This window comes from Balaenoptera physalus (assembly GCF_965194825.1).
Source record: "Balaenoptera physalus genome assembly, chromosome: 10".
Lineage (NCBI taxonomy): Eukaryota > Metazoa > Chordata > Mammalia > Artiodactyla > Balaenopteridae > Balaenoptera > Balaenoptera physalus.
Window position 1 is genome coordinate 83,428,489 of NC_138889.1, and position 26,335 is coordinate 83,454,823.

Here is a 26,335-nt window from a genome sequence, read left to right on the forward strand (position 1 = left end):
ATGTTTCCTTACCATGGACTCATGTCACCTCCATATGCAATTGAGAGGATGTAATCACCACCATCAGCATTTTTTTTTCAACTTGCTAATTGGAGTTAAAATATGATTGTAACTAGGTATAGACTGGAACCTCACAATAATTGCACAAATGAATTAGAGGCCAAATTATTAAAAATAATAGGCTAGGAGAAAAATTTCAAGTGGATATAGTTTATCTGTAAAATATACTTAATCACTAACCTATTAAATAACATAGTTAATTATTTCAATTATTAGTTAAATTATTTACCCACTCTTCTGCAATACGAGGCAGTATGGATAACAAAAAGGGTACAGAATATAGAGTTAGGAGATCCAGTTCTGGGTTCTGGCTCCATCATGAAATATCTCTGTGATCTTGGGTGAGCATGCTTTCTATTTTGTGTCTTAAGTTTTCTTATCTGTAACAGGGGTAACCACACTCACCATGTACAATAATAAAGGTGATAAGTACATAAAAGGAGACTCCCATGAAAACACTGTAATAATATGTAAAGTACTATACATATGTTAGTTAATCATGTTATTAAATATCAAAATAAGAGCTGAGACATACCCACTGTTGGTCTGTTTTCTTGGAAGTGCTTATCACTTGAATTATCTTGGTGAACACGCTTGGCAGATCCAGAATTTACCTCAGCAGTTAGTGAGGTATTTGATGTAGAGCTTCAAGGGAAAATTTTTATTTTAGTAAAGTCTTTTTTTATATCTCTAAGTTCAAATACATATTCTACATTCAATAATGATTAAAGAAAAAGTGAAATACTAAAATATTAAGTTGTAAAATCCCATAGAAGTAATTGGAGATACTAAATAAATTTTTGGCCCATAGGGAAGTTTAGCAGTGTGTGATTTTAATGACGTTTATTCAAATTGGAGATTATGAGTAGAGGTGTATGTCACAATTCTTTAACAGAACATTTCAGGGTGCTGTGCTGGACTGCATGCAAGCACTGTTATTCAAAGTGTAGAGATAAGGAGCACATTGCAAGAGGTGAAAAACTAATCTCAGATTACAAAACCCCTAATCTGGGGAATATGAACAGGTGAGATTGTTTGCAAACCTTGTTTTTAAATCAAAGCATGGTAATAGAATGAGAATCTCTCTCTGATTATTGCAATTATAGAAAGTGAAATGAAAAGAATGACCTATTTTCATTTGTTTTGTCTTCAAAAATTTATATCACTCTCATGTTATTAATGGGTCAAATTTCTAACTCAATTTGAGTTGACATATTACTAAACACCTATTGTGGCCTCATGTCACAGGATATACAAGTGAGTAAGGCACAAAGAAACCATGTCCTGAAAACTTACATAATAGATATATGGTGGGATGGGGGAAAAATAGGACAAATACACAAAATAATACAAGGCAGAGTAAAAAAACAGCACCACAGGTTTTCAAACTACAAGAAGCCGCAGGTTCCTGAGTTTAGAAGAAGAAAGAAAAATGGAAGATTTTGTGGATGAGATGAGATTGATCTGGGTCCTGAAAAATAGCAATCCAACCCTTCCCAGTCCTCAGAGGATCAAGTTTTAGCAGGCAGGGTTGGAGGTCAAAGTGGGAGATGAACAGCCCTTTCCACACTGATTCAAATAAGCTAATTTTAGGAAATTTCTGGCTAGTCAAGATATTATATACCATTTTACAAGTTGATATTAATTTGATTGTCAGTTGGATTAACAACTGGAGGCTTCCCTTTATGGCAACAACTTGTTCTGGCAACTCTAAACGTGTGGTAAAGTGATGTGGGTTTATGTTTGTGGAACAGGAGAATATGGGTTATATGCTCATTGAAAGTAGTCAGAAATGGCAATTTAATATGTTAGCAAAGAAAAATGGGTATAAGCACAGTGAATGCTGGGAAAAATAAGTCAACCTATGTATCTAAATTTTCTAGAGCCTGTAAGAGAAATGATTATGGTGTTCATAATGATGATTTTGCCAGCTCTGTTCAAGAATGCAAATATCTTCCCAAAATGGTTACAGAGAAGTACCTGTGTTATGAAAGTAAACAAATTCAGTTGTAGAAATTTTCTATTCACAAATGGTGCCAAATAAACTAAGTTACTATAAATCAATTTTGGAATCTAAAACACACAGTTTTGATTTTATATATCTATATCTATATCTATATCTATATATATATCAGCTGTCTTTGGGTCATTTGGTGATTTTATGTCTTCAAGTGTAAAGATCAATGTCACTGGTTACTTTTGATGAGGGTTGTTTTCCCTGCAATATATCTTAAGGTTTTCTTTAGTATTTTTTGGTATGATTCTTCACTTTGTTTAGTTCTAAGACCTTTGTTTTCACTCACAGTTTGTTTTTATTTGAAAATCAGGGTTTTGAATAAATCTATTTGAATAAAACTCACATTTCTAGGAATGAAATCAAAGCCTAATCAAATAAGTTATGTATTTATATATAAGTAAAACACACTCAAACATTTTTAGGATTTGGGTAACATAGTCAACTAATAAAATATTTAACATTTGTTATAAATTTATGTTAGATTTATATTAGATCACAAAATAAAAAGACCTAAAATTGGTATGGGTACAAATTCAAATTATTTTAAAGACTGTTTTGAGAAGAAACCTACAGAATCTTCTAGTTGTATGCCAAATGTATTTCCATAACTATTAATAAAAGTTAAGATTTGTCTTTTGTTCCCTTACATAGGTATAATATTTTTGCTTGATAAACATAATGCATCTCATATTCTTTCAGTGGAGATAATTTCTAGTTGGAATCATAGACATTTTTCAAAATAAACCAAAAATGTATGTAGGTGTGAGACCACTTTTGAGTGCCAAGAAAGACTGTGGAACAAACAAAAAACCAACCAACCAAATAGACACAAAGCAAACAAAACCCCAAATTAATAAATATAATTTATAAGTAAAAATTTACATATATATTTGTGTATTTGGTAAATTGATACATTTAGTTAAAATAGTCTGTTACAGTGATTATATAAATTGAAATGATTACACATCTGATAGTCTCAATTTCAGTAGTTACTAAAAAATTCAGTCTGGTAGGTTTCTGGAATATCCAGTGCTTCTAGATGCTAATATATTTTTTTTTTTCTTTTGAGAGAAAAACTGATAAAAAAAAAAAGTAATTATATACATGGAGCCGTTCCTCATTTTTAAAAACCATAACAAAATATACACACACCTAAATATGTACATAAAGTTGTTAAGTGGAAAATACCAGAGTCCATTACTCTCAAGCTCATGTAGATTTAATTGGGGGAAAGGAAGATTCTTTTAAAGAGTAATTATGTACATTTCTAGCATTAATCTCTTTTAACCTTAGTTAATGGCAGGATCTAATTATTGGTACCAGAGGGAATGTAACAGAGCAATTAATAGGCTATGAGAAATCTTACTTTCTTTAGTTGTCCTTTAATATTATTTCGGAAGCCCTTTAACTCATCTAAACCCACTCCAAATACACAATTTACATACCAGGACATTTCTTGAAAAATCATTTGGTTTTGATAATGACTATGTTTACATTTAAAAGTTATTCTTAGCTATAAACTTTTGCTACATCTTAGTTACAACAGCAGAGCATGTTACCAGTGAAGAACAAGAAAAGTCCCCAGCATTAATTAAAGAAAAGAATAACATGACTCACACAATGAAAATTAGTGACAAGACGGATAAAACAGATGATGGTGGTTAGCTAGGCTAAGTGACTGATTCCCATATACGACTAATTGCACAATTCAAATTTGTGACACAGCAAAATACAAAATTGTAAATGTCATGGATAGTCAGAGACATTCAGGAAAAATCAATCCATGAATTTTAAACATAAACATTTCAAGACTCTGCTGGTACTTTGGAGGGTACTTTGGACAGATGCTAAATGCAACTATGAGATGATACTCTATGTGGCACAAATAAATAGGCTGTTTGTAAATTTGTTAGCACTAGCCTGGATGATAACATGTCCACGGTGGAATACAGGAAACTTAAAAAAGAGTTATCTTAAGATCGTATGCTCTTCTCTCCATAATCACATGTTAAAGAAAAAGAGGTAAAGCAAGTCAGATCCATTTTACAGTTTAACCATTCACTGTATCTTGTCATTGCATTCTATGTTACAGGATATAAAGACTATATAATGGGCTTCATGTCATATAACTCAATATATTTAAGACTTTTTTCCCTTGTCTTTAATTTTTAGCTGTTTTACTGCTATGTACCTAGGTATGTTTCTCTTTGTATTAATGCTGCTTGCAGTTTGCATTGCTTCTCAAACCTGTGATTTGCCATCTTTGGTCAGTTTTGGAAAATTATTAGCCAGCATCTTCTCAAATACTGTTTTTTCCCATTCTTTTTCTCACTTCTTTCTGGGACTCAAAATACACATATGCTAGACCTTTTTAATTGTGTCCCATATGTCTCTTTTTGCTCTTCTCTATATTTTTATCTTTTTATACTTTTGCAATTGGTTTGAATATTTTTCTATTAACCTATCTTACAGTTCACTAAACTTTCTTCTGCCATGCTTAATCTGTTAAATTGATTTGAGTTTGCAATTTCAGTATATTCTATTTTTCAGTTCAGAATATCCATTTGATTCATTTTAATAGAATCAAGTTCTCTGGGAAATTATCATCTATTTTATTGAACTTAATCACAATTAAATTTTTAAAGTCCCTATCTGATAATCTCAATATCTGTATCACTGCTTCTCTAATTTGTTTTTTTCTCTTGATTTTCAGTCATTTCATCCTGTCTCCCGGCATTCTTGGTAACTTTTGCTTAAGCGCTAAACACTGCATATGAAAAACTGTAGAGGCTGGAGGTGGTATATTCTTCAGAGATGATTTAATTTTCTTCTGGCAAGTAGGCAGACTTGAGATAGATCACCTTGATCCAAAAAGGGATTGAACTGGTCAAAGGTCTGTTTCAGGCTTTCAAGAGCCAGTCTATTTCCAGTTTGCTCTACTCCTACCTAAAGCATAGGTCTTCAAAGATTTCAAATAAAACCCTGGGCATTTAACAGGGCCTTTTCTCCATGATGATCCCTAAACAACAATTTTTGTGTCCTGGTCCCATGAGAAGGTCAAAACTCTGCTTATTACTTTAGCCTCTTGGCAGCCACTTTTAGTTGGTTTTGTGGCCTCTTATTCCACAGAGTTTAGAAATTGGCCAATACCTTGAGGGCAAAAGCTACACAGATTTTGTTTCCCTAGCTCAGTGAGATGCTGATAGCTATAGGCTTCCATCTTCGGCTTGACCTCTATATTTGATGCCATGAACTGGCAAATGCTAAATGGAAAAAAAGAGGCAGAGAAGGTCTTGTTCTCCACAACTTGTTTTCCTTTCCTCTGGATCTCAGACCCTCAAGTCCTGGCTGTGTTGGTTGTTCCCGAGTGCTTTCAAGCAGCTGTTAGTTGAATTTTATCAGCTTTTATAATTGTTCCTGATGGAAAACTTGGTCTGATATAAGCTACAATGTCACAGCCGGAAACAGAAGTCTATTCACTCATCACATTTTAGTCATATATCAAAATCCATTAAAATAATATAATTTTAGGACTGAAGAAATTCAGTAATGTCTGAAGGGAGAAATACCACATGAGTAAAAATTGTCAGCAGAAGAAAACTTAAAATTAAATGACCTTTTTGAAGGCCAGAAGACTTTTAAATTTATTTTTAATAATCTGAAATATGGAATACTTTATACAAATATCAAGTGAAATATCTGGGCTTTATCAAGATCTCCCTTTGATAATATAAAACTAGTGTTGGGACTTCCCTGGTGGCACAGTGGTTAAGAATCCGCCTGCCAATGCAGGGGACACGGGTTTGAACCCTGGTCCGGGAAGATACCACATGCCATGGAGCAACTAAGCCCGTGCGCCACAACTACTGAGCCTGCGCTCTAGAGCCCGTGAGCCACGACTACTGAGCCCTCGCGCCACAACTGCTAAAGCCTGTGCGCCTAGACCCCATGCTCCGCAGCAAGAGAAGCCACTGCAATGAGAAGCCCGCGCACCACAAAGAAGAGCAGCATAAGCCCGCGCACAGCAACAAAGACCCAGTGCAGCCAAAAATAAATAAATTAAAAATAAATAAATAAATAAATAAATAAATAAAACTAGTGCTGCATTCAGAGCAGTTTACTATATGTATGCCTAAATGTGAATTGACAGTCTAATTACAAGAAATAAAAAGAGCTGTAGGAAACAAAGTATAAAGATGATCTTACATAAGTATAAAGCCTGAACCAGTTTATGTTTAAAGGTACCTTGTTAGTTTCCGTTTCCTTTTGGCAGCAGCAGTCATTGCCATGTAGGATGGTACTATGCTTGGTATAGGCAGAGAATGTTTAGTTGAGAATGAAGAAGGGGCAAGCCTGTATATTAAATAATGAAAAATAAAAAGAGTAATTTTGATTTGTACTATGGAGAAAAAAGGGGTCATACACTTCCATAATTAGAACACCATTTTGTCTTAATACATAAAGGAAAACATTATTCAATACTATAAACTTCCCTTGATTGCCTGGGGTTTTCTTTTCTCTTTTTTAAACCATAGATAGATTTCTGCATTCCCACAGCATAGAAAGGTGAAGGTATCATTCTTCCCATATTTAGATTAATTGTGAATATACATATTAAGTGAGAAGGATATGTTTTTGCTTGGATGACGTGCAGTCAACCATACCTTAGACTTACGACTATTTCAGAGTGAGCTGAGGTTTGCTAAACATCAATAGAAACTGTGGTATTTCCTTTAGTGAAGATATTAACGAATAATAATAAACAATTGGTAATCATCCATTGACGGCTTGTAACATCTTAACTCTGGAGTATGAAGAACAAACTAAATATATCTTAAGGTCTCCTCTAGCCTAACAAGGGTCAATCAACTTAAGTTTTAAAATTATAGACTTCACAATATTGTGTTAGTGGATTAATATTTAGAGAGAAAGACAATTAAGATTTAATGAAGGTAAAAACATTGACTTTTGTAATCAAGATGGCATACTTCATCTATGAAACAGATCTTAAATACAGCTACAGAGGAAAAAGAGAGCTAACAGTTTAAAGGCTATGTAAATAAAACAAAAGAAGAATTGGCAAATAGTCCTGTGTACCTTTGTAAAATGTTATTGTTTGGTAGTGATTCTTGTTCAGGTAATTTACTTTTCAAGCTATTGGTGTCTTCACCTATAATAAATGTAGACTCCAAATCCTCCTGGCCACATTCTTTTCTCTTGCTGAGAGGGATATCTACTTCACACAACATTTTCAGAGAATTATCACTGTTTGTATTTGAGTTGATGTCCTGAAAACTGGTAGTATGTGATGATGATTTTAGTAAGGTCACTGCAGATGGATATTGAGAAGTTTTTCTACAGTCTTCTGGAGTATACACAATGGGTTGAAGTTCTCTGCTGAGGGAATCATTGAGTGGCATATTTTCAGACAGTGTAGATTTTGGGGGATGTTTTGCTTTCAAGGGAGAAGGCATTAATTTTCTTCGGGTTCTTTTTTGTGGAGGAATTTTAAGCAGATTGGATTCACTCGAAGATGTGCCTGTTCAACAAAATTAAAAAGAAGTTCAATAATGCTGCCTAAATAGCTTTCCAATAACCTTATCAGTTAAGAGGAGGAAAAAAAAAAACCCAATAATAAGTATATTCTCTGCCAAATTGATAAAAATTTAAAAGAAAATAAATAAGTTGGAAAGAAGAAAGTTATTGCTAATAACGTTAAAGTTAATAAACTCATTATAAAGAAATTCTACAACAGAAAATAGATAAAGTAGCTAATATCAATATTAATTTATAGATACAGCTATCTTGAGATATTGGGCAATTATGAAAATAAACTGCATCCAGTAAATGTATACATTTCTCTGAGGAGCTGTACTTGACCCTCTTATTCTATACTCATTTCTTTTCTTTTTCTTTTTTTAATTGAAGTATAGGTGGTTTACAACACTGTTAGTGTCTGGCGTACAGCAAATTGATTCAGTTTTATATATATATTCTTTTTTGGATTCTTTTCCATTATAGTTTATTATAAGACATTGAATATAGTTACCTGTGCTATACAGTAGGACCTTGTTGTTCACCTATTTTACATACAGTAGTTTTTAATCTGCTAATCTCAAACTCCTAATTTATCCCTACCCCTCCTTTCCCCTTTGGTAACCATATATGTGTTTTTTATGTCTGGGAGTCTTTCTGTTTTTTAAATAAGTTCATTTGTATCTTTTTTCTTATATTCCACATTTAAGTGGTATCATATGATATTTGTCTTTCTCTGACTTACATCACTTAGTATGATAATCTCTAGGTCCATCCATGTTGCTGCAAATGGCATTATTTCATTCTTTTTTTATGGTTATACACTCTCATTTCTAATTATCCTCTTGCCACTACCTTCTCAGTCACGTGGGTCCCATATAACTAGATTTTTACCTTTTCCTTGCATTTCCCAATCTTCACCAATCCTGCCTCTTTTACACTTACAGTTAAAACATAATTCTGATCATGTCATTCTCCTGATTAAAGATGTTTAGTAATCTTGAAACAGAAACATAATGTCCAGAGATTTTTAGTAGGGGAATTCTTGTTCCTTGCTCCAAAATTAGGAGACAAATTGTTTTGTTTGAACTTAAGTGTGAACTCCCACAATACTAGACATGCTTAAATATTTAAGTACATAAAGACTTCTCACTTTCTTTTAGTGTACAAAATAATGACTTGATTACATACATAACAATAATCTTGATCAGCTCCAGTGTACTTATGTTGCATTTTTTAATTAATATATATATTTTTTCTGCTTTGCCTATTTCATTCTGGTAAACTTCATGGTGCTTGACACAAAGTAACTCTGCTTGGAGTGTGCTGTCCAGGGAAGAAACTATAATGTGTATTTCTCACCATGTTTTCAAGTCAGGCAGTAAAATTCCCAATTGATGTTATATTGCTTTATAATATAATAATAACTTAAGTAACACTGAAAGCTGAATAAAATAAGTGCTATGTATTTCAATAAAGCAATTCAAACTTTCAACCAACTTAGAAAATACACTTATAACAATCAGCAACAGTACATGCATTATTCTTATTACATTAGTTGACAATAGACTCTGCTGTGGCTAGGTTGACAATTACCCTCTAGGAAATACAATTTAAAAACAGGAAGAAAAATATGATCCCTGTTCTACTAAGGAATTTTACTTTTCTGAGAACTAGATAAATGAGATCCAGATCTTAAAATAATTTTCCACTCCCTTTAACATGACATTTGTCAAATTTTCCATTACCAGATATTTTTATACTAATGCTGCAGTGTAAAGACAGTAACTTTTCTCCACTGTGCTGCTACCACCAATTTGGTGGCTATTAATAGCTGGAAGATTAACTTCTTTTCCCAGGAGAGGGAGCAGGGGTATGTAGAGGATAGAAAACTATATCGAGGATAGAAAACTGAATTGGGAGTCAGGAGACTTGGATTCTATTTCTGGCTTCACCAACAACTCACTGAGTGACCTTGGGCAACTCACTTAAGCAGTGTGGGCATTAATACCCCCTAGAAAAAAGGGGATACTATCTTTCTATGTACAGGGATTTTCTAGGATTAGATAATATCTATAAAATACTTAGGGCTCAAGGAAAGGCTCTAGAAATATAGGCTTCAACTGTTAGCATTATGACGTTCACAGGGTTAGCTGTAATTTACTTTCCAGTATTCCATCAATACCCAGCGCACCATTATCACCAAAAGAATATATTTCAAACAATATATTGTTTGAATATATTTCCCTTTCAGTTTATCAGATATCCAGTTTATCAAGGCTGATGATAAACTGTAATATAAGCCAAAGGTATTGTTAAAGCAGGCACATCTAAGTGTTATTTGAACATGCAGGCGTCGTAACAACATTCTAAAATTTAGAACACAATGGACCATGAAATCTCAAGGGATAAGGATTATCCAGAGTAACTATTTTTCTTGTGAATATCTACAGAGGGATAATCTCTGGAGTGGCAGTGGGCAAATTCCCATGATGGTGGACCATGTTTTCTCTATTGCTTATAAACAGCATGAAAAGGCGGGTGGGGGTCTTCCATAACACACCAAAAAAAATCTACCTGTTCTTTGGGATAATCTAAACATACATCCAATATCAAATTTTGATATGATCAGACTAAGTAACAGTTTGCAGTGAAAGCAACAGTAATCTTACAATGACACTGTCTTTAGCTATAATTCTGCTCTCCTGATAGGAGAAGGAGAAACATGAAGATGTGGCCGATAATGGACTCACATACCACTGTTTTCTGGACCTGAAAGAAGAGATGCTACAGACACACAGCATGTACAAAATACAAATCCAGGGGGTTCTTTTCTTTCTATACTCTCAATTATTAAGTACAGATAAAATAAAAAGAGAGCAGAAAATAGATGGTCAATTCAGGACTACTTAGCTGACTAGTTGCTAAGAAAGGTTCGGAAGATAATCAGAGCAAAATAAGATTTAAAGGCTTAAATGAAAATTCAACAGTCAATTTACTGTAACTGTAAGGGGATAATGACTCCATTTATTCCTGAAGACTAAAAGAACACGATAAACAACATGAGATTTCATTTTGAATACGATATCCAGAATATATAAATACAACTATATAATAAATAGTCATTCCCCTTTAGTTAGGCAATGGAATACTTTAAGTGGGTATGGCAAACTGGAGGGTGCTGGATTAGGGGCTACAACAATCACTGGATATGCTAGGTCTATGTCTATAAAAGAGATCTGCTGTACTTTTCCATTAGAGGATGAGCAGTAACTTTCCAGAAAAGCAGGCTTGGGGAGTCTGTAGTTTCCCCTGATTCAGCCTGGGAAAATACTATCTAACAAGATTCTGTAATTCTTTGGCCTACAGAGTGGAAATGACTAAGAAGGAACCTGGAGGAAGATTATAATTCCTTTAAAAAGGGCCCCTAAAACGAGAAAAGGAATCATATAGTTAAGGACTTTCAGAACAAGGGACTCTAATAGGTAATGGTAGTCAATGAAACACCTCAACAATAGAGGTGCCACACAGGGGGTGACAGGATGTTAAAAATGCATTGTTATAAGGTAGGCTCTTATAAATTGGGATGGAAAAGATTGGCAGCTGCTTGGGAGGATAGCAAGTCTTCTCTCCAGGGTCTCTCCATCTAAAGAACCAGCCTACTACATCATATACTAAGGATAGAAGGTAGCAGGTATCCTATGTTCCGAAAAATTGTGTTCTTTCTAGACCATGTCTTGGAACTTTAATTCTCCAACACAGTGTAGGTATACTGCATTCCTCTTGCTCTGAAATGGTTATCATCCATGGTTATGACTTGTTGCAATTCATGTCCAAATAATAACAATAACCATAACGTCGAGACCTTTAAAAGAAGTGACTACTATTATTTTCAATATGGTATCAACGTTTATTTGATTAATGAAAAAAAAGGCTGTAGTCAGCTATGGAACAAGAAAAACAACCTAAGAGGACTGCATGTGCATAAAAAGATTCACTGTTTGTTCATTCATCTAGTATTAAGCACTGCCATGTTCCAGACCTTTTCTAGGTATTGAGAATATAGCAGCAAACAAAACAGTTAAGAATTCACATTTCTGAGGGGAGAAGGCAGAAAAATAAATTATCTTAATACGTTAATAATCATATATGAGTTGTAAAGACAGTAAGACAGAAAAGTGGAGTAGAGGGTGATGGGAGAAAGGAGGGGTGTGATTTATGATGGCCAGGGAAGGTGATTCTAAGAATGGGATATGTGATCTGAGATTTGAATAGCTATGAAGGAGTCAGGCCTACAAAGATCTGGGGAAAGAGGCAGAGGAAACAGGAAGCGCAAGACCCAGTGGCAACAATAAATTTGTTGAGCTCAAGGAAACGAGAGAAGGCTAGTGTGATTGAAGTGCAGTGAGTTAGAGGGAGAGAAGAAATGAGAAGCTAGAGATATTGAAAGGGGCCAGCCTGTGTTAGGATATATGGATAAGATAAGGGCTTGGATTTATTCCAAGTGCAAAGGGATATCTGTGGAGGATCCTAAGCATGGCTGTGATGTGATCTGATTTACATTTTAAAAAAGATTGCTTTGCTTACTGGGTGGAGAAGAGAATATGAATGGGTAAGAGAGGAAACAAGGAACAAGAACAGTAACAAGACTATTGCTATAGCTCAGGCAAGAAATAACAAGAGCTTGGACTCGAGTGGTAGTAGTAGTGATAGATGTGGGAAGGGTGTGGTAATCAAATAATCAGATAAAAATTATATAAAGTAAATCCAGAATGTATGTAATAACATACATAGGTGTGATTAGGTGTCTGACAATCAGGAACAAAGATAAGGAGTTCACACAAAGGAGTAGTATATATTAATTTTATACCATTTAACAGAAATTGACAACTTTCCATAAAACCATGAACCATTTGACATGCACAATTATAGAAAAGTTCAAAAGGTCCTAAATATCATCTCTCAAATTTGGCATTCTCTTCTTACTGACATTCCCTGCTCCCAGCCCCCACTCATCAGGCTTGAAGTCCTGTCCCCTTGAGGAGCTCTGATCCAAGTGAATTCAGGTGTCTTAGAAACTGCTTCCTTCCCTCTCTGGTCTGGATACTCATGGACTTGAGGCAGCAGGTGCTCTTTGGGGTTTGAGGATATGATTTCTTAGTTAGAGATGATGGGTGTCATTATCATGCTGGGGTAGGCAAAAGGAAGGAAGGAGAGTGAGGCTAAGTAGGAAATGGTTCTAGAACAAGGGTGGCAGACAGAAGAAAATTTATTGAAAATGGATTTTGGCTCCTAGGAAGTTGTACAAAAAGCAATGTGAGGGGAAGACGTAAGTTAATAGAGTGATGGGAAAGGGCATCTCCTTTTAGGTCAGGTACTCTACTTTCTCATCTCTAAACACCCTCAAACAACTGAAGCATTTATCTTCACTTCCAGACATAGACATACTGCGATTTCAGACACAAGCGCTGACTGCTTCACTCCCAATATCTTGTTAATTATCTTGCACATTCAATTCCTTAAAAAGGAGCCAATGCATTTTAAATCCATGTTTAGCAAAGCCTTGAAAATGCAAAATCTGGTCTTGTAGTGAATGCATTAATCAAGTAATATATGATATACATGATATGAGAACCTTTTCTTTTTGGTAGGGGCAGAAGATAGAAAGGCACTGAATACTTAAATTTCTCATTAGAAGATCCAGTCCTTGGTTGGCTCCACCTTAAATGTCTCACCTTAGAAACACCCGTAGTACAAGAAGAGATATGAAGGTTAACTTTGTAAAAGAAAACCAGTTTTAACCAAGGTGGTAATCTGAGTAGAGGTATGTAGCTCCCCTTCCAGATTCCCTTTAAAATGACCATATAATAGAAACAGGAGAAAACTTGCTCTAATGTTAGTAATAAGAGAAGAGTATCATCTGCACACCAGGACGGTAGAGGACCTTATGAGAAATATTGTGTAGCTAGAACTGGAAAAAAGGAAGGCACAGAGAGAATAACTTATAATTTCCCCACTTCATCCTTCAATGCTATCCTTGGGAGTGAAGTAAACGGCACTGGAAGAATGTCACTGAAGTTCCTTAAATGAGGAACAGGGATGAGGGAGTAGGTAGGGTAGGAGGAGAAAGGGTGAGACAACACTATGAGATACAGTGAAATGACAATATGTGAACACTAACAGCAGCACTAAGAGGCCCTAAGATTCAGTCCTGGTCTAGCTGTCTCACTGTAGAAAGGAACGCTGAACAGAAAGTGTCCAACCCTGTGGGCCTTGCTCCCAGCACTGGTGGCAAAGAGGCAAAGTCTCTAGCTGAGGTTACCTGAGGCTCTGGTTTCTTTCCTATACTCTCTGGGCTCTGAGATCCATGAAAAGGAATGCACTTCCCCCATATCTCTGGACCTTACTATCTACTTGATTATCAGCAAGCTAAGGGCAAAACCATACTACTACTAAGCACAGAGGAAACTCATTGGACCAGTAAAAGGATAATACAGTATAAAGGAGTGGCAGAGCTGGTACACAAACTCAGGCCTTCTGAGAATCCAGAAGCCATGTTCTACCTACACCAAGCTCCTACCACAGGGAGAATTTAATCAATTAGGATAATGGCTAAATAAAACATGGGACATACATAATTACACTGTTATTTAAAGTCATATTTTACAGATTATCTGATGATTTGGGAAAATGGCCCATGAAATGAAGCAGTAAAGAAGTTTAAATACAGCATGATCCCAATTTTGAAAAAAAACAAACAAAAAACCCATCAAAACCAAATCAAAGCATGTACATACAGACCCCATGAGCAAAAAGGGGGGAAAAAGTCACAGAAAACAGAGCAGAAGGAAATATGGCTCATTAGCTGAAAGACCTAACTATGTACACAGAACACAACCAGGGTCACCAGATATTTGAGAGTATGTCTTTCAACATGATAATCAAGACATATGACTACGCACAGGAAAAAAAAGTGAGAGGAAATGAATGAGTATATTAGGATAACCATAATTAATATCTTCTGAGAAATGAGAAATTATTACATTCATGAAGCAAAACCAAAGTGCTATAAGAAGAAACACTGAATTATAAGAAAGAGTTCTTAGAAATTTAAAATGAGAGGAAAAAAAAATAAAAGTAAAGGTTCTAAGATAAAGTGGAAGACATCTCCTAGAAAGAAGAACAAACAAACCAAAAGAGGTAAATACTGGAAAACAGATAATAGAATTAGAGGATCAATCCAGAAGATCCAACATCAGAATAATAAGTGTTCCAAAGACAGAACAGAAAGAAGGGCAGAAACATACTATGGAGGTTTATGTATGTAAGCACGTGGAAGTGCTTGAATACATATGTGAAAATTTCTCAGAGTGAAAGGATAAAGGTTTCCAGAGAAAAAGGCCCACAAACTGTTTAGCATAATGAACTTAAAAAAGACTAACACCAAGGTATAGCATTGTGACATTTCAGAATACCAAGGATCCCAAAATCTTCCTGGGAGAAAAAGTCCCACACGAAGTATGAAGAATAAAAATGGCATGACAGTTAATGGCAACACTGGAATCTAGAAATCAATGGAGCAATGTCTTCACAGTTCTTAGAAAAATTATTTCCAACCTAGAATTCCATACCTAGTCAATCAGAAAATAAAAATATTGCTGTACATCCAAGGTCTAAAAAAATTTTACTTCCTATGCACCCATTCTCCAGAATTTATTGGAGGATGTACTTCTGTAGAATAAAGGAGAACAAGAAAGAGGATGGGAAAAAAAGCAAATACTACATACAGAAACCATAAAGCTGTACAAGAAAGAGAATTTATACACTTCTTAGCTCAACAGAGAACAATGTTTACTTGAAAACACTCTAGAGATTTATTTTTAAAAAGGTGAAAAACTGTTTTGGCAAAAAGGGGGAGAGGAGGAAATGTATACGCATTGTAAAGGAGTTAAATCCTTTAAAATAAAATGAAATAAAAGTAAGTAGATAATATCTAAAATTGGAAAAATATAAACAAATAAGAATTAGCAGTATAAATTTGAAATTTAGAAATTAGGAGGAAAAATCAAAAGAAATAGCTAAAAGGTGAATAAGAATTGGGAGTGGGCAGCAATAGGGCAAGGAATACTTACACAAATATTATAGTACTTGTTAGCTTTCTAAATTATGTGCAGGTATTACTTTTATAAAAATATAAACTGAATTTTAAGAGGTGGAGGTGAAGAGGGGGAAAAAAGGAGGGGGCAGGGGGAGAGGGGAGAGACGGACAGACACACATACATGCACACACATGCAGAAGCTTTTAATGAAAAGAAAAATGGTTAAAATTTGGGGCTATAAAAGGAAAGAGCAGTCCAAAATCATATCTCTTGCTTGTCCTGGTATAGCTTTACCCCAAATCTGTGGACTCTGAGTGGGGTCAAACTAGCCAAAGCTATGAGTCTAACTGAAACATGCAAGCAGATAACATGAAATGGAATTGGCAATCAAATAGAAGGGCAAAATGAACATTCTAGGCCTAGGGAAGGTGGGAAAGATCTTTTATTTAGCCCCATTCTCCACTGGCTTACCATCTCACTCTCCTACTTATGTTTTCCCTAGCATGCAACAAAAAGAAAGGCAGGACAGTTATCTACCTAGTAATTTAAAGAGGGCCAATAAAAATGTGAATCAATCAGCAAAAATAAATCATTCAATATGGTGAGAATGAGCAGAATGGATTTAAAGTCATGAATCCCAGAAATGAAGGAAAATTCCTCTTCTTCAGGGAAGAGGTAAACCACTTGTGAAATATGAATGTTAGCATGTGTAATTCTGATATGCTTTAAAGTTTATAGCACATAATAAATAGCAGAAATAAAAATAAAGCTTAGATAGCAAAAATTCTAAGAAATGAAAGATATATTTTGTATGAGGACATGGATTTAATCAGTTTGCTTTCAGATATTTTAAGGGTCCTAAAGACCTCTAGCTTTAATGATATTTCTTATACCTATCTTTATCTTTACATTTAGATTCCATACGAAGGTAAGATATACTTTAATTTCTTCACAGGTCTGTTGAGATGTTCAGATGATTAAACAGAGAGGATACCACTTTAAGGATCAAGACATTTTCTATTACTATTTTCAAATTAACTAGAATACATATAATTCTAAAGAACAGTTTGGGAACTTCCTGGAGAGAAAATGTTCATTGAAAAATAACTTTGGTATTGCTTTACTTATAAAGGTCTAACATAGTTATCTTGAAATTCAAGACGATCTCATAAGGCTTTTTAACACTTCACATAGTTGAAGGCACATATTAATAAAATAATATAATGCACCCTATTGTTGTTTTTACAGTTATGAAGCCTTTTTAGCAAAAAATACATAAACAATGCTAGAGATTTATTCATCAACTCCTTTAGGGAAGAGGTTTAGGGAAGAGGGTAGGCAATGAAAGTTATATGATTAAATAATATAACTTTTCAAAATGACTATGTCCTACAATTTGGACCAGGATTTGAAAAGTGATCAGAGACAGATCAGAATTAATGAAAGATATAGAAAAGCCTCTCTTCTAAATTCATTTGCTTAATGAATCCAATCCTAGTCTTTGTAATACTTAACCATTAATAGTTTAGGAAATATCTTAAAATATTTATATGGTGCTTTAAGGCATCGTATATACAGCTGAAAATGTGCATTTCAGGATAAAGTGGTTTAGTGTTCTATTTATCTGTTCCTACATTATGGCTAGAGATTCCCGCTTCAAAAAGTTTGTTTACTGTAAGTCCATAAAGAGACTTAAAAAGGAAGTCAGAAAAAAACATTTGTTGCGACTGCCAAGGTTTAGAAGCCTTTCAAAGTCTTTTAAGTATTAAAACCACTTTCAAAATTAACTCTAAATGCAAGTGCTAAAATTGTGGATAGTGAAAAAATACAATTTTCATCAGTAGTAGTCCAAATTCTAACACAATGTTACCTAGATTACAACATAAGAACATTAACATTTGTGTAGTCTGTGTAGCATTTTATAGAATAAAATATGCTATTAATATAAGCCACAGCTTAATATCAAAACAAAAACAGTAAAAATAGTAATAAAATTAGAATTAATTTGTCTGCTCACTAAATTATATTTGCTAAGTGGTTAAAAGATATTATGAACAAATATTTGACGATTGGTTAAGTGGTTAATGAAGAAGTAAACACAGTTTAGATATTAATCTGCCATTTGCCATCATTCCCCCAAACTTCCGAAATTTTAAGGAATATGATCAACTAATGGCAGTGCAATAAAGGCAATAAATTAGATATTTTGACTTTGTTAGTGAAATACAGGAGAGTCTCATAAAGAAGTATATGAAAAAGACATTTGAGAAATTGCCTGTATCTCAAGAGAAACATGTAAAAATGTATTTACTGGCTGCATTGTTCTTTAAGCTATTTAAGTCCACTTGTGAGCATAATCTAGTTTGCTTCATTATTTCAATCTTTCAAATATTTCATTTCTCCAAGAAGCTTATCCCATAGATTTGGTTTAGGACTCTAAAATGTTTCCAGTAGAAAGCAGGAAAAGACAGAGTTGTTTCATGTCTGTCTTTCTAAAAGTAGTTTTTAAGAAATGTCAGTATATTTTTACTTTTAAAAGACCTTTTTACAATATTTATTTTTTTGCTTATTATAAAAAATTTCCTTAACTAGGCCATAGGATTAAATGTTACATATATTAATATAGGCCACTTCTTATATGATTCCACTAATACACAAGGATATTATATAATTTAAGATAATTATATATTATATAATATGCTAGTACATTAGTAGATCAGGGAAAAAGAAATAAAGTGGTGGTGTAAACGAGCTAAATCTTCATCTCTTAGAATGAGTTGATAATGCCTAAACACAGATGAATTAAGAAACAGCAGTAAGCATACTGTTTAGAAATATTAGCTGAATACTAGAAATTTGTTATACATCATCCAACATGCATTTTAATAGAAAACAGAAAAAACAGACTTGTTTTATGTCTGTTTTCCTAAAAGTAGTTTTAGGAAATGTCAGTATATTTTTACTTTTAAATGAATTCTTTTAATTATTATAAGAAATGCCCTTAAATCAATGCATTATTAACAAGTCACATCTAAATAATTTTAAACCAATGCCCATTACAGAGGAAAAGGAACTTAAAACTTACACATAAATGTTTCATAGTAGCAAAAAAAGAAAGGCCCAAGTAATAGAAACCCTTACTTTATGATATTCTTATGTCATAAAAATCATATAGTTTAGCAATGTATATAATTTTTACTGAATTTCCACTTTAAAATGGTCATACTAATTCTTGATTAATTATAGACCACCAGGAAAATCACAGTGGGGCTCATCTCTTACACAGAACCAGAATTTAGCACTATATGATCTTAATGTTCACTTAAACTTTCCTACTTTATAATTTGTTGCTCACAGCAAGAAAAGTGATATGCTCATCTATCAATCATATTTGTTGTTGGCAGAACTGAAGTCTCTTATTGATTTACCAGGAGGAAGTCAGCTAAAGAAACCAAGCAATGCAAAGTAATAACATATATAAATATGATTATAATGAAGACTTAAAAATACAAAATTTTCTTCACAGACCCAAAAATATGAATAGAAGGCACTATACCATTTCAACCCTTCAAAACTGAGATGTCATCTACCTACTACTACTAGAAGAAAGAAAACATAAATGTGAATTAAATAGATAAATACCTTTATAATTTAAAGTTGCGCTACATAGAAATTAAAAACCACCATAAATAAGAGAAAAAAATATACCACATATGGGAAAGTGTTTAAAGCTCTTGTCTGTATATATATGTATATCTATGTATATACGTGTGTGGTCATCTATCTATCAAACAAAGTAAATAAGGAAAATGAAAGATAATAGAAAAATAAGACAAAGGAGATATACAGGTAACTCAGAATGAAATACAAATGGACAAAAGCACGTTAAAAAAAAAATTCACCTTCTACCTCCCTTTATGGGGGTGGACTGTACACTTATAATAGTTCTGGAGAATAACCTGACAATGCATATCAAATGCTTTAAAAATGTACAGACCCTTTGACCTAACTATTCTACTTTTGGGGGGTCTTAGCCTAAGGAAATAATTAAACAAGTCGCAAAATATGCACACACACACACAGATGTTTAGTGGAGTGTTGCTTGCAACAGCAAGAAAGGGAAAACAATTGAACCTTCATTAATAGGGGATTAGGTAAATATAATATGCAGGTAACAAAAATTACTTAAATTCATATTTGATAGGAAAATGTGTGTATAACAAGGGGTTCAGTGAAAAAAAGCAAAACGAGGTTAAAACATTAGTGAAAGGAGCAATAAACCTAAAAAATGATGAAAAAACTGTTTTCGACTGTCAATGAAGTTATAGTTTGTTGGGGAGAGGGAAGGTAAGATATGATAATTGCTATAACAATGGAATAAAAAATATAATGGAAATGTAAAAGAGTGTGTGCAGGCAAAGTGGGGAGGACTCATTAATGGGAAGGTTTCATAAAGAAGGCAGTATCTAAATTGGACTGTCAATGAGGATAAGGATCTTAATGGGCTAGGATGTGGGATGGAGAGGAAGTAGCACTCAAGATCGAGGGAAAAGCCTGGAAACTGTAGAGGCAAGAAAATGAAAGCTTGTTTAAGAGGAGGTTGGGACACTGAGTGCCATAGGGAAGTGAGTCTGCATGGGACTGGGAAAGTCTTTAAAGGTTCTTCTAAGTAAGGGGTCTGCACTTTGCTAGGAAGATCATTCTAGGGTAGATTAGGGAAGAGTAGATTGTAGAGGGGGAGAGGTGAGAAATGGAAACTACTCTAGATATCACTATAATTATTCATTTCTTACATCAAATCTTCTCAAAATGTTTTAAAATAAACTGCATTAAGAATCATCACTCTATTCTCTGTTTAAATAAATCTCTAAAACACAAGTACTAACTGGCAATTTCATGTGGTTTCTTAGGTAGGAGGGGTCTATATTTATTTTTCAGCTTTTTGAAATATTCCACAGATGGTTCCTCTAAATAGAGAGACTAGATAATTTATCACTAATGAGTTAAAAATCCCCCTCTTAAAAAATGGGCAGGCCTTCTGGGGTCATCTTTTGATGTGCCATATCATGTGTCCTGAATGATTTTACCCAGGGGAACTAATTTATCAAAAGCTTAAGACTGAAAATGTTAAAAGATTTACAGAGCTGTACGTTAGTGTAAAAAGCAGAATGCAGTATTTAGCAAACATGAGTCACAGGCTGCAAAGTAGGTTCATGACAGGGAGACACTGATGAATGGGATTAGATCTAATTGAGGTCTGGTACAAAATGATGGCAAGGATTTTTCTTTTGCTAGCACTCATGTTAATATGTACGTGAGCAAGTATTTTGGGAAACTATGCTAAATTAAAATTAGTTGGCAAAGTTCTAAAGTGAAATCAAATATTAATATATGCATTTCAATAAACACTTCTAGGCTACAAATGATTGATACAATTACTGTACTAATCATAAATCTGGATTCTTCTTAACAGCCTTGTGACTCATGGAATTCGCAGATGCAAATGTACAGGTGAATGAATTTTAACTATTTAAAAGACATATAACCTTAAGGTACTAGTGAATTAACCAAACTAATAAATATTTTATAATGTATTCATAAGACACTATTGTGGTTACTGTAGTAATTAATGCCTACAGAGATAATATCAGCTATTTACGAATATCACAAAGAGAGAATACATTTTAAGAACTGTTATAGTCCTTTAAATTAATCCAGCACTCTGAGTAATAAATCAACCATAACCTTTTGAAACCTGTCTCCGTGGGAAATAGCAGATACCATGTTTTCCTCTCAGTCTCATTTTCCTAGTATTCATGCTTATGTAAGATGGGAAAAAAGAAAAAGACAATGCAAAGAACCTTTTAATTTATAGTAATATTTGCAGTTACAGGTGAATAACTGAACAATGCCTGTGTACAAGGAGACTAAGGGCCAAACAAAATGTATTTAGGGCTGCAAAAAAGACTTTCATTGTCTATTGGCACTGATTAAATTTTGTTGCCAAATGGGAAGATATATGAAAGATTTAGTTTATAAGCATTTTGCTGCTTCATATTTGTTATATGAGGAATTAGTATAGAGATCTTTTTTATAAAATGAAACGTCTTTGTATTCAAGTAATTACAGGGGAAACAAACTTACATAAGAACCCTATATTCAATCAGAATATCTGTACTATAAGAAACTGGTTCTACTAGTATCTTTTATTGTACTCTAAGATAAAATCACTGACATGGGGTGCAAAATTTAAGAAAAGGAAAGGTTAGAGACAGAAATATTACTAAATGTGAGTTTCCAGATGGATAATGAGGAAATCTTGACTTTTCATTTAATGTCAGAAATTTTATCAGTTCCATAATTAAACCCTGCTGCCGGCATCCCCACCCTGCATGGCACTCAGTGAGTGCTTTCTCTGTTTTCCAGACCCAAAATAGGTGCATGTTTTACCCCAAGTCAACAGACACGTAGTTTGCAGGCAAAGATTTTAAGTCAAACAAATATCTATCCCAAAATTAAGTACTGACATTGGTAAAGTATTAAAATTAACAAAATTAAAAAAGTTAATTTCTTCTTGAATAAGAAGTAATATAGGCTTATTAATATAAGAAAAGTAAAATTAGTCCATATAACAAAAATATAAAAACTAAGGATATCTTTAATTAACAAATGTATAAGACATATATGAAGAAAATTCTAAAATTTTGCTGAGGAACATACAAGAGGGTATGCATATGGAGAGGCAAACTATTCTAGAGTGAGAAGATTTGACAGTAGGAAAATGTGAAGACAAAATTAATTTACAAATTTTTTAAAAGATTTTACTTCCTTGGAATCAGAAAAAAATGATTCTGACAGACATTTCTTAGTCAGGGACACTTTAAAAACAAAGAATAAAAAAGGGGGACCAGCACTGCTACATGTGAAAAAATACTATAAACTATTAGTTTTTAAAATAATAGTTACTAGCTCTAGGATAGACAAATAGGCAAAAGAATAAGATAAAAATCCAATAAACAGAATTACCTATGACTACTTAACTGTATGTAAATTAATGGTGCCATAAGGATAGACTGTCAATATATTATACAAGAATGACTAGCTCTTTGGAAAAAAATTAAGTTAGAGTCTTGCCTGTTACCTTACGTCAAAATAAATTTGGAGTAAATGGAAGCAAAAATTAAAAAATTTATGGGTGAAGAGGCCTTTTGAGGAATAATTCCAAAGGCAGGGGGAGAAAAAAACAAATGAAGCTATTTTATTAGATAAAAGTTCAAAATTTCAGTATTAAAAAGGACATCTCAAACAAAGTTAACAGTAAATGATAAACTTGAAGAATATACTTGCAACATGTATCTTACAAGAAAGAGTTAATATCCTTTGATGATCTCATCTAGTCCTATGGCTTTAAATATCATCTAAATGTTAACAATTCTCAAATTTATCTTTCAGTTCAGACTTCTAAACTCCAGATTCTTATATCCAACTGCTTACATGATATCTCCACTTGGATGTATCTTAGACAAATTTAAAATGCTCCAAATTGAACTCCTAATCTTCTGTCACCTCTACCCTATAGACCTGCTCCACCATCTCTTTTAAAGTGACTGAATTCTTTCAGTTGCAGAGTTCAGAAATCTTAGTCAACTTTGCCCTTTCTTTCTCTCACACCCCAAATCCAATTTGTCAGGAAATCCTGCTGGCTCTACCTTCAAAATATATTAGAATCTGACCACTTCTCACCAACTCCACTGCTACCAACCTGGTCGAGCTACCACCATTTTTACTTGGGTTACTGAAGTGGTGTCTTAAGTTTCAACCCTTGCCATATGACAATCTATTCTCAACACACAAACCAGAGGGATCTTATAAAAACATGACTAAGATATGTTACTTCTCTGCTTAGATCATGCCATAGTTCCATTTAGTTCAGAGTAAAAGCCTATGTCCTTATAATGACCTACAAGGCTCTACATGATCTGCCTTTGTACTTTGATGTCTCCTTACCATCAGATAAGTGCCTGGCACACAGTAAAAGTTCAATAAATATTACTGAATGAATGAATAAATATCCATATCTTAAGCTCTTGTAAATAAGTAACAATTTTTGCTATACATGACTATGTGAAAAAAAAAATGTTCAAATGATGGCTAGGTCATTCACAGAAAATATATCCTTAAATAGATGGAAAAAAATGCACTCAAGTATACTAGTAAACAAAGGAAAAATGGAAAGAAGATAATATTTATGACTATTAAAGTGGCAAAGAATCAATAAGTAATTAGCAAAGACAAAAGAGGGAGAGAGAATCCCAGATTTAAAAGGATTTAATAGATACATCCCAACCAATGACAAAGTATGGCCCTTGTCTGGACACTGATATGAAAAAGCTATAAAAAGAAATCATTTTACGGGACAATGGAGGAAATTTGAACACTGACGGCATTAGTTATGAAAAGGGCATTGTGTTTTCTTTTAGAGACACTAAGATGTAAATGGAAGAAATGATATGTTGCCTGAATTTTCCTTCAAAATAATCCAGTGTAGATATAGATGGGGTGGAGGAAAGAGGATGGGGTTCTCAAGACTAGCCATGAGATAATTTTTAAAGTTAGGTGATAGGTACAGTATATGAGGCTCACTATAGTTTTCTTTTTATTTCTATGTGTGTTTGAAAATGATTTTCTAAAAATTAAAAATTGAAAATATTTTAACACCAACAGCTGGTGAAGCTAAAAGGAGAAAGGAGCTCATTTTCTTTTCTTTTTATTTTTTTTTAATCTTAAAAAGTATTTATTGATATCTCTCTGTAAGTGAATCAAGTGGGTGTAAAGCGGCATAAACACAGCTTTGAAAATCAGCTAAATGCCATTATAAAAATAAATTACAAAAAAACCCCCAAATAACAAAGACAGTGAAAGAGAGAGAAATTCTTACAAAATTCGTTCAGGGGCTGTGATGCAACCTGGATTGACCACATCTAGACCCACAGCTGGATGAGACATAAGGCTGGACACTCTTGGGGCTGAGAGGATTGGTGAGGTTGGGTGAGCAAATGCAGACCCTTTAAAGTAATACTGTGTGGTACCCATACCATGGGTCCCAAATCTCCAGGTTCAGGGAAATCTTCCTACAGCTAAAACATGCATGGGAAACCCAGAGGATGGTACACCGTGTGATCAGGAAAGGTTTCTAAAACGCACCTCATCTATTCATCTCCTGGTGCTCGGGTTCGCCATTCCAGCCGCTTTACTAACAATCTCCCCGCTTGTAGAATCAAGGAGCTCATTTTCTTACACTGTTCATGGGAGTTAAAATTGGTACAACCATAAGGGAGAGGGAGAAGTTACTTAGCAGTATATATTAGAAACTTTTAAAGATGTGCACATTTCTTGAGCCAGAAATTCCACTTCTAGGAATTTATCACAGGGGTAATCAGGCATGAGCACCAGGATAAATATATATATTTGCTCACTACAATATTATTTATAATAATGAAAATTTATTAAACAACCTAAATTCCTAACAACAGAGTACAGATTATATCAATTATAGTTAATCTCATCAGATTTTTAAAAACAAAGTGTGTGTGTTTTAAATACAAAGAATGTAGATGATCTAGTAAATACTTTTTAAAGCACCAGAAATAAAATATTCAAACCCCACAGCATTTAGTAATTTTGAAATTTAACAACAAAACCACTTGACATTACAGGAGTATAGGAAAAAAGTCAGTGGCACATGTATAAGCTTAAGATGAATGAGACACATTTGACTCATGTTTTGCTTGAGTTGAATTTTACTTCTAAAATTTGTTAAGACTACTATTTATTGATACATTTTAGCAATATATGCTATTTGGCTATTGCTTCATGTCTTTAGAAATGCAAGCGTAAATTTCACTATTTATACTTTTTAAAATGAACTACTTCAATATTCTAAGACTAAGAAAAATAAACATTTATAAATGGACTCACTTTATACCCCTTCCCTGTTATTCATCTTTGACTCTCTCTTCATAATGAATATAACATACATAATTCATGGAATGAACATGACATACTAAGCAAATAGTTAATCTATAAAATCACTTGAATATTAAAATAATAAAGTAAGAACAAAACATAATAAAAACAAAACGCCTTCTGATACATTTTCAGAAGAAATTTCATGATTATAAAAGGTAACATGACCTCAATAGTCTTTCCTTTTGAATATGTTGTGAAAAAGAATTCAGAACCAAATAAATGTTTTGTTTTACTGTTGACAATTATAGTCTATGCAATTACACTGTAAGTGAAATACAGATTTTTAAATAAGGGATAATGATCATCACATAGCAGGTGGTCAGTATTTCTTAATCTTGGTGTTAAAACTCTATTTCCTCTCCAACATCTTGAATGCATTATAAATAAAGAATCAAGGCCCCAAGGTATGAGAGAATCTGAAAAAAATCTTAAGTTTTCCTTCTAATGATCTCAACGAGGTCACTTCTGATGAAGATAACGCTTTATTAAGAGAAAAAGAATATACATATAACCCCAACTTGCCTGTCATCTTAATGTAAAGATATAGTATAGGAAACCTAATAATAAGAGACCTAGGTAATTCAGAGCAACCTCT

The 26,335-nt window shown here is 33.7% G+C and overlaps 1 protein-coding gene across 1 annotated transcript in view; it reads right to left on the reverse strand.

Annotated features, from left to right (window-relative positions):
• Window positions 1-26,335, reverse strand: part of KIF18A (kinesin family member 18A) — a 90,121-nt gene that overhangs the window by 14,486 nt on the left and 49,300 nt on the right. Inside the window, exons 14-16 of the mRNA XM_082476602.1 lie at window positions 7,175-7,616; window positions 6,323-6,430; window positions 596-705 (exon numbers count right to left, since the gene is read on the reverse strand). Coding sequence (XP_082332728.1) covers window positions 596-705; window positions 6,323-6,430; window positions 7,175-7,616 — 660 coding nt within the window. The remainder of the gene's footprint in view (window positions 1-595; window positions 706-6,322; window positions 6,431-7,174; window positions 7,617-26,335) is intronic.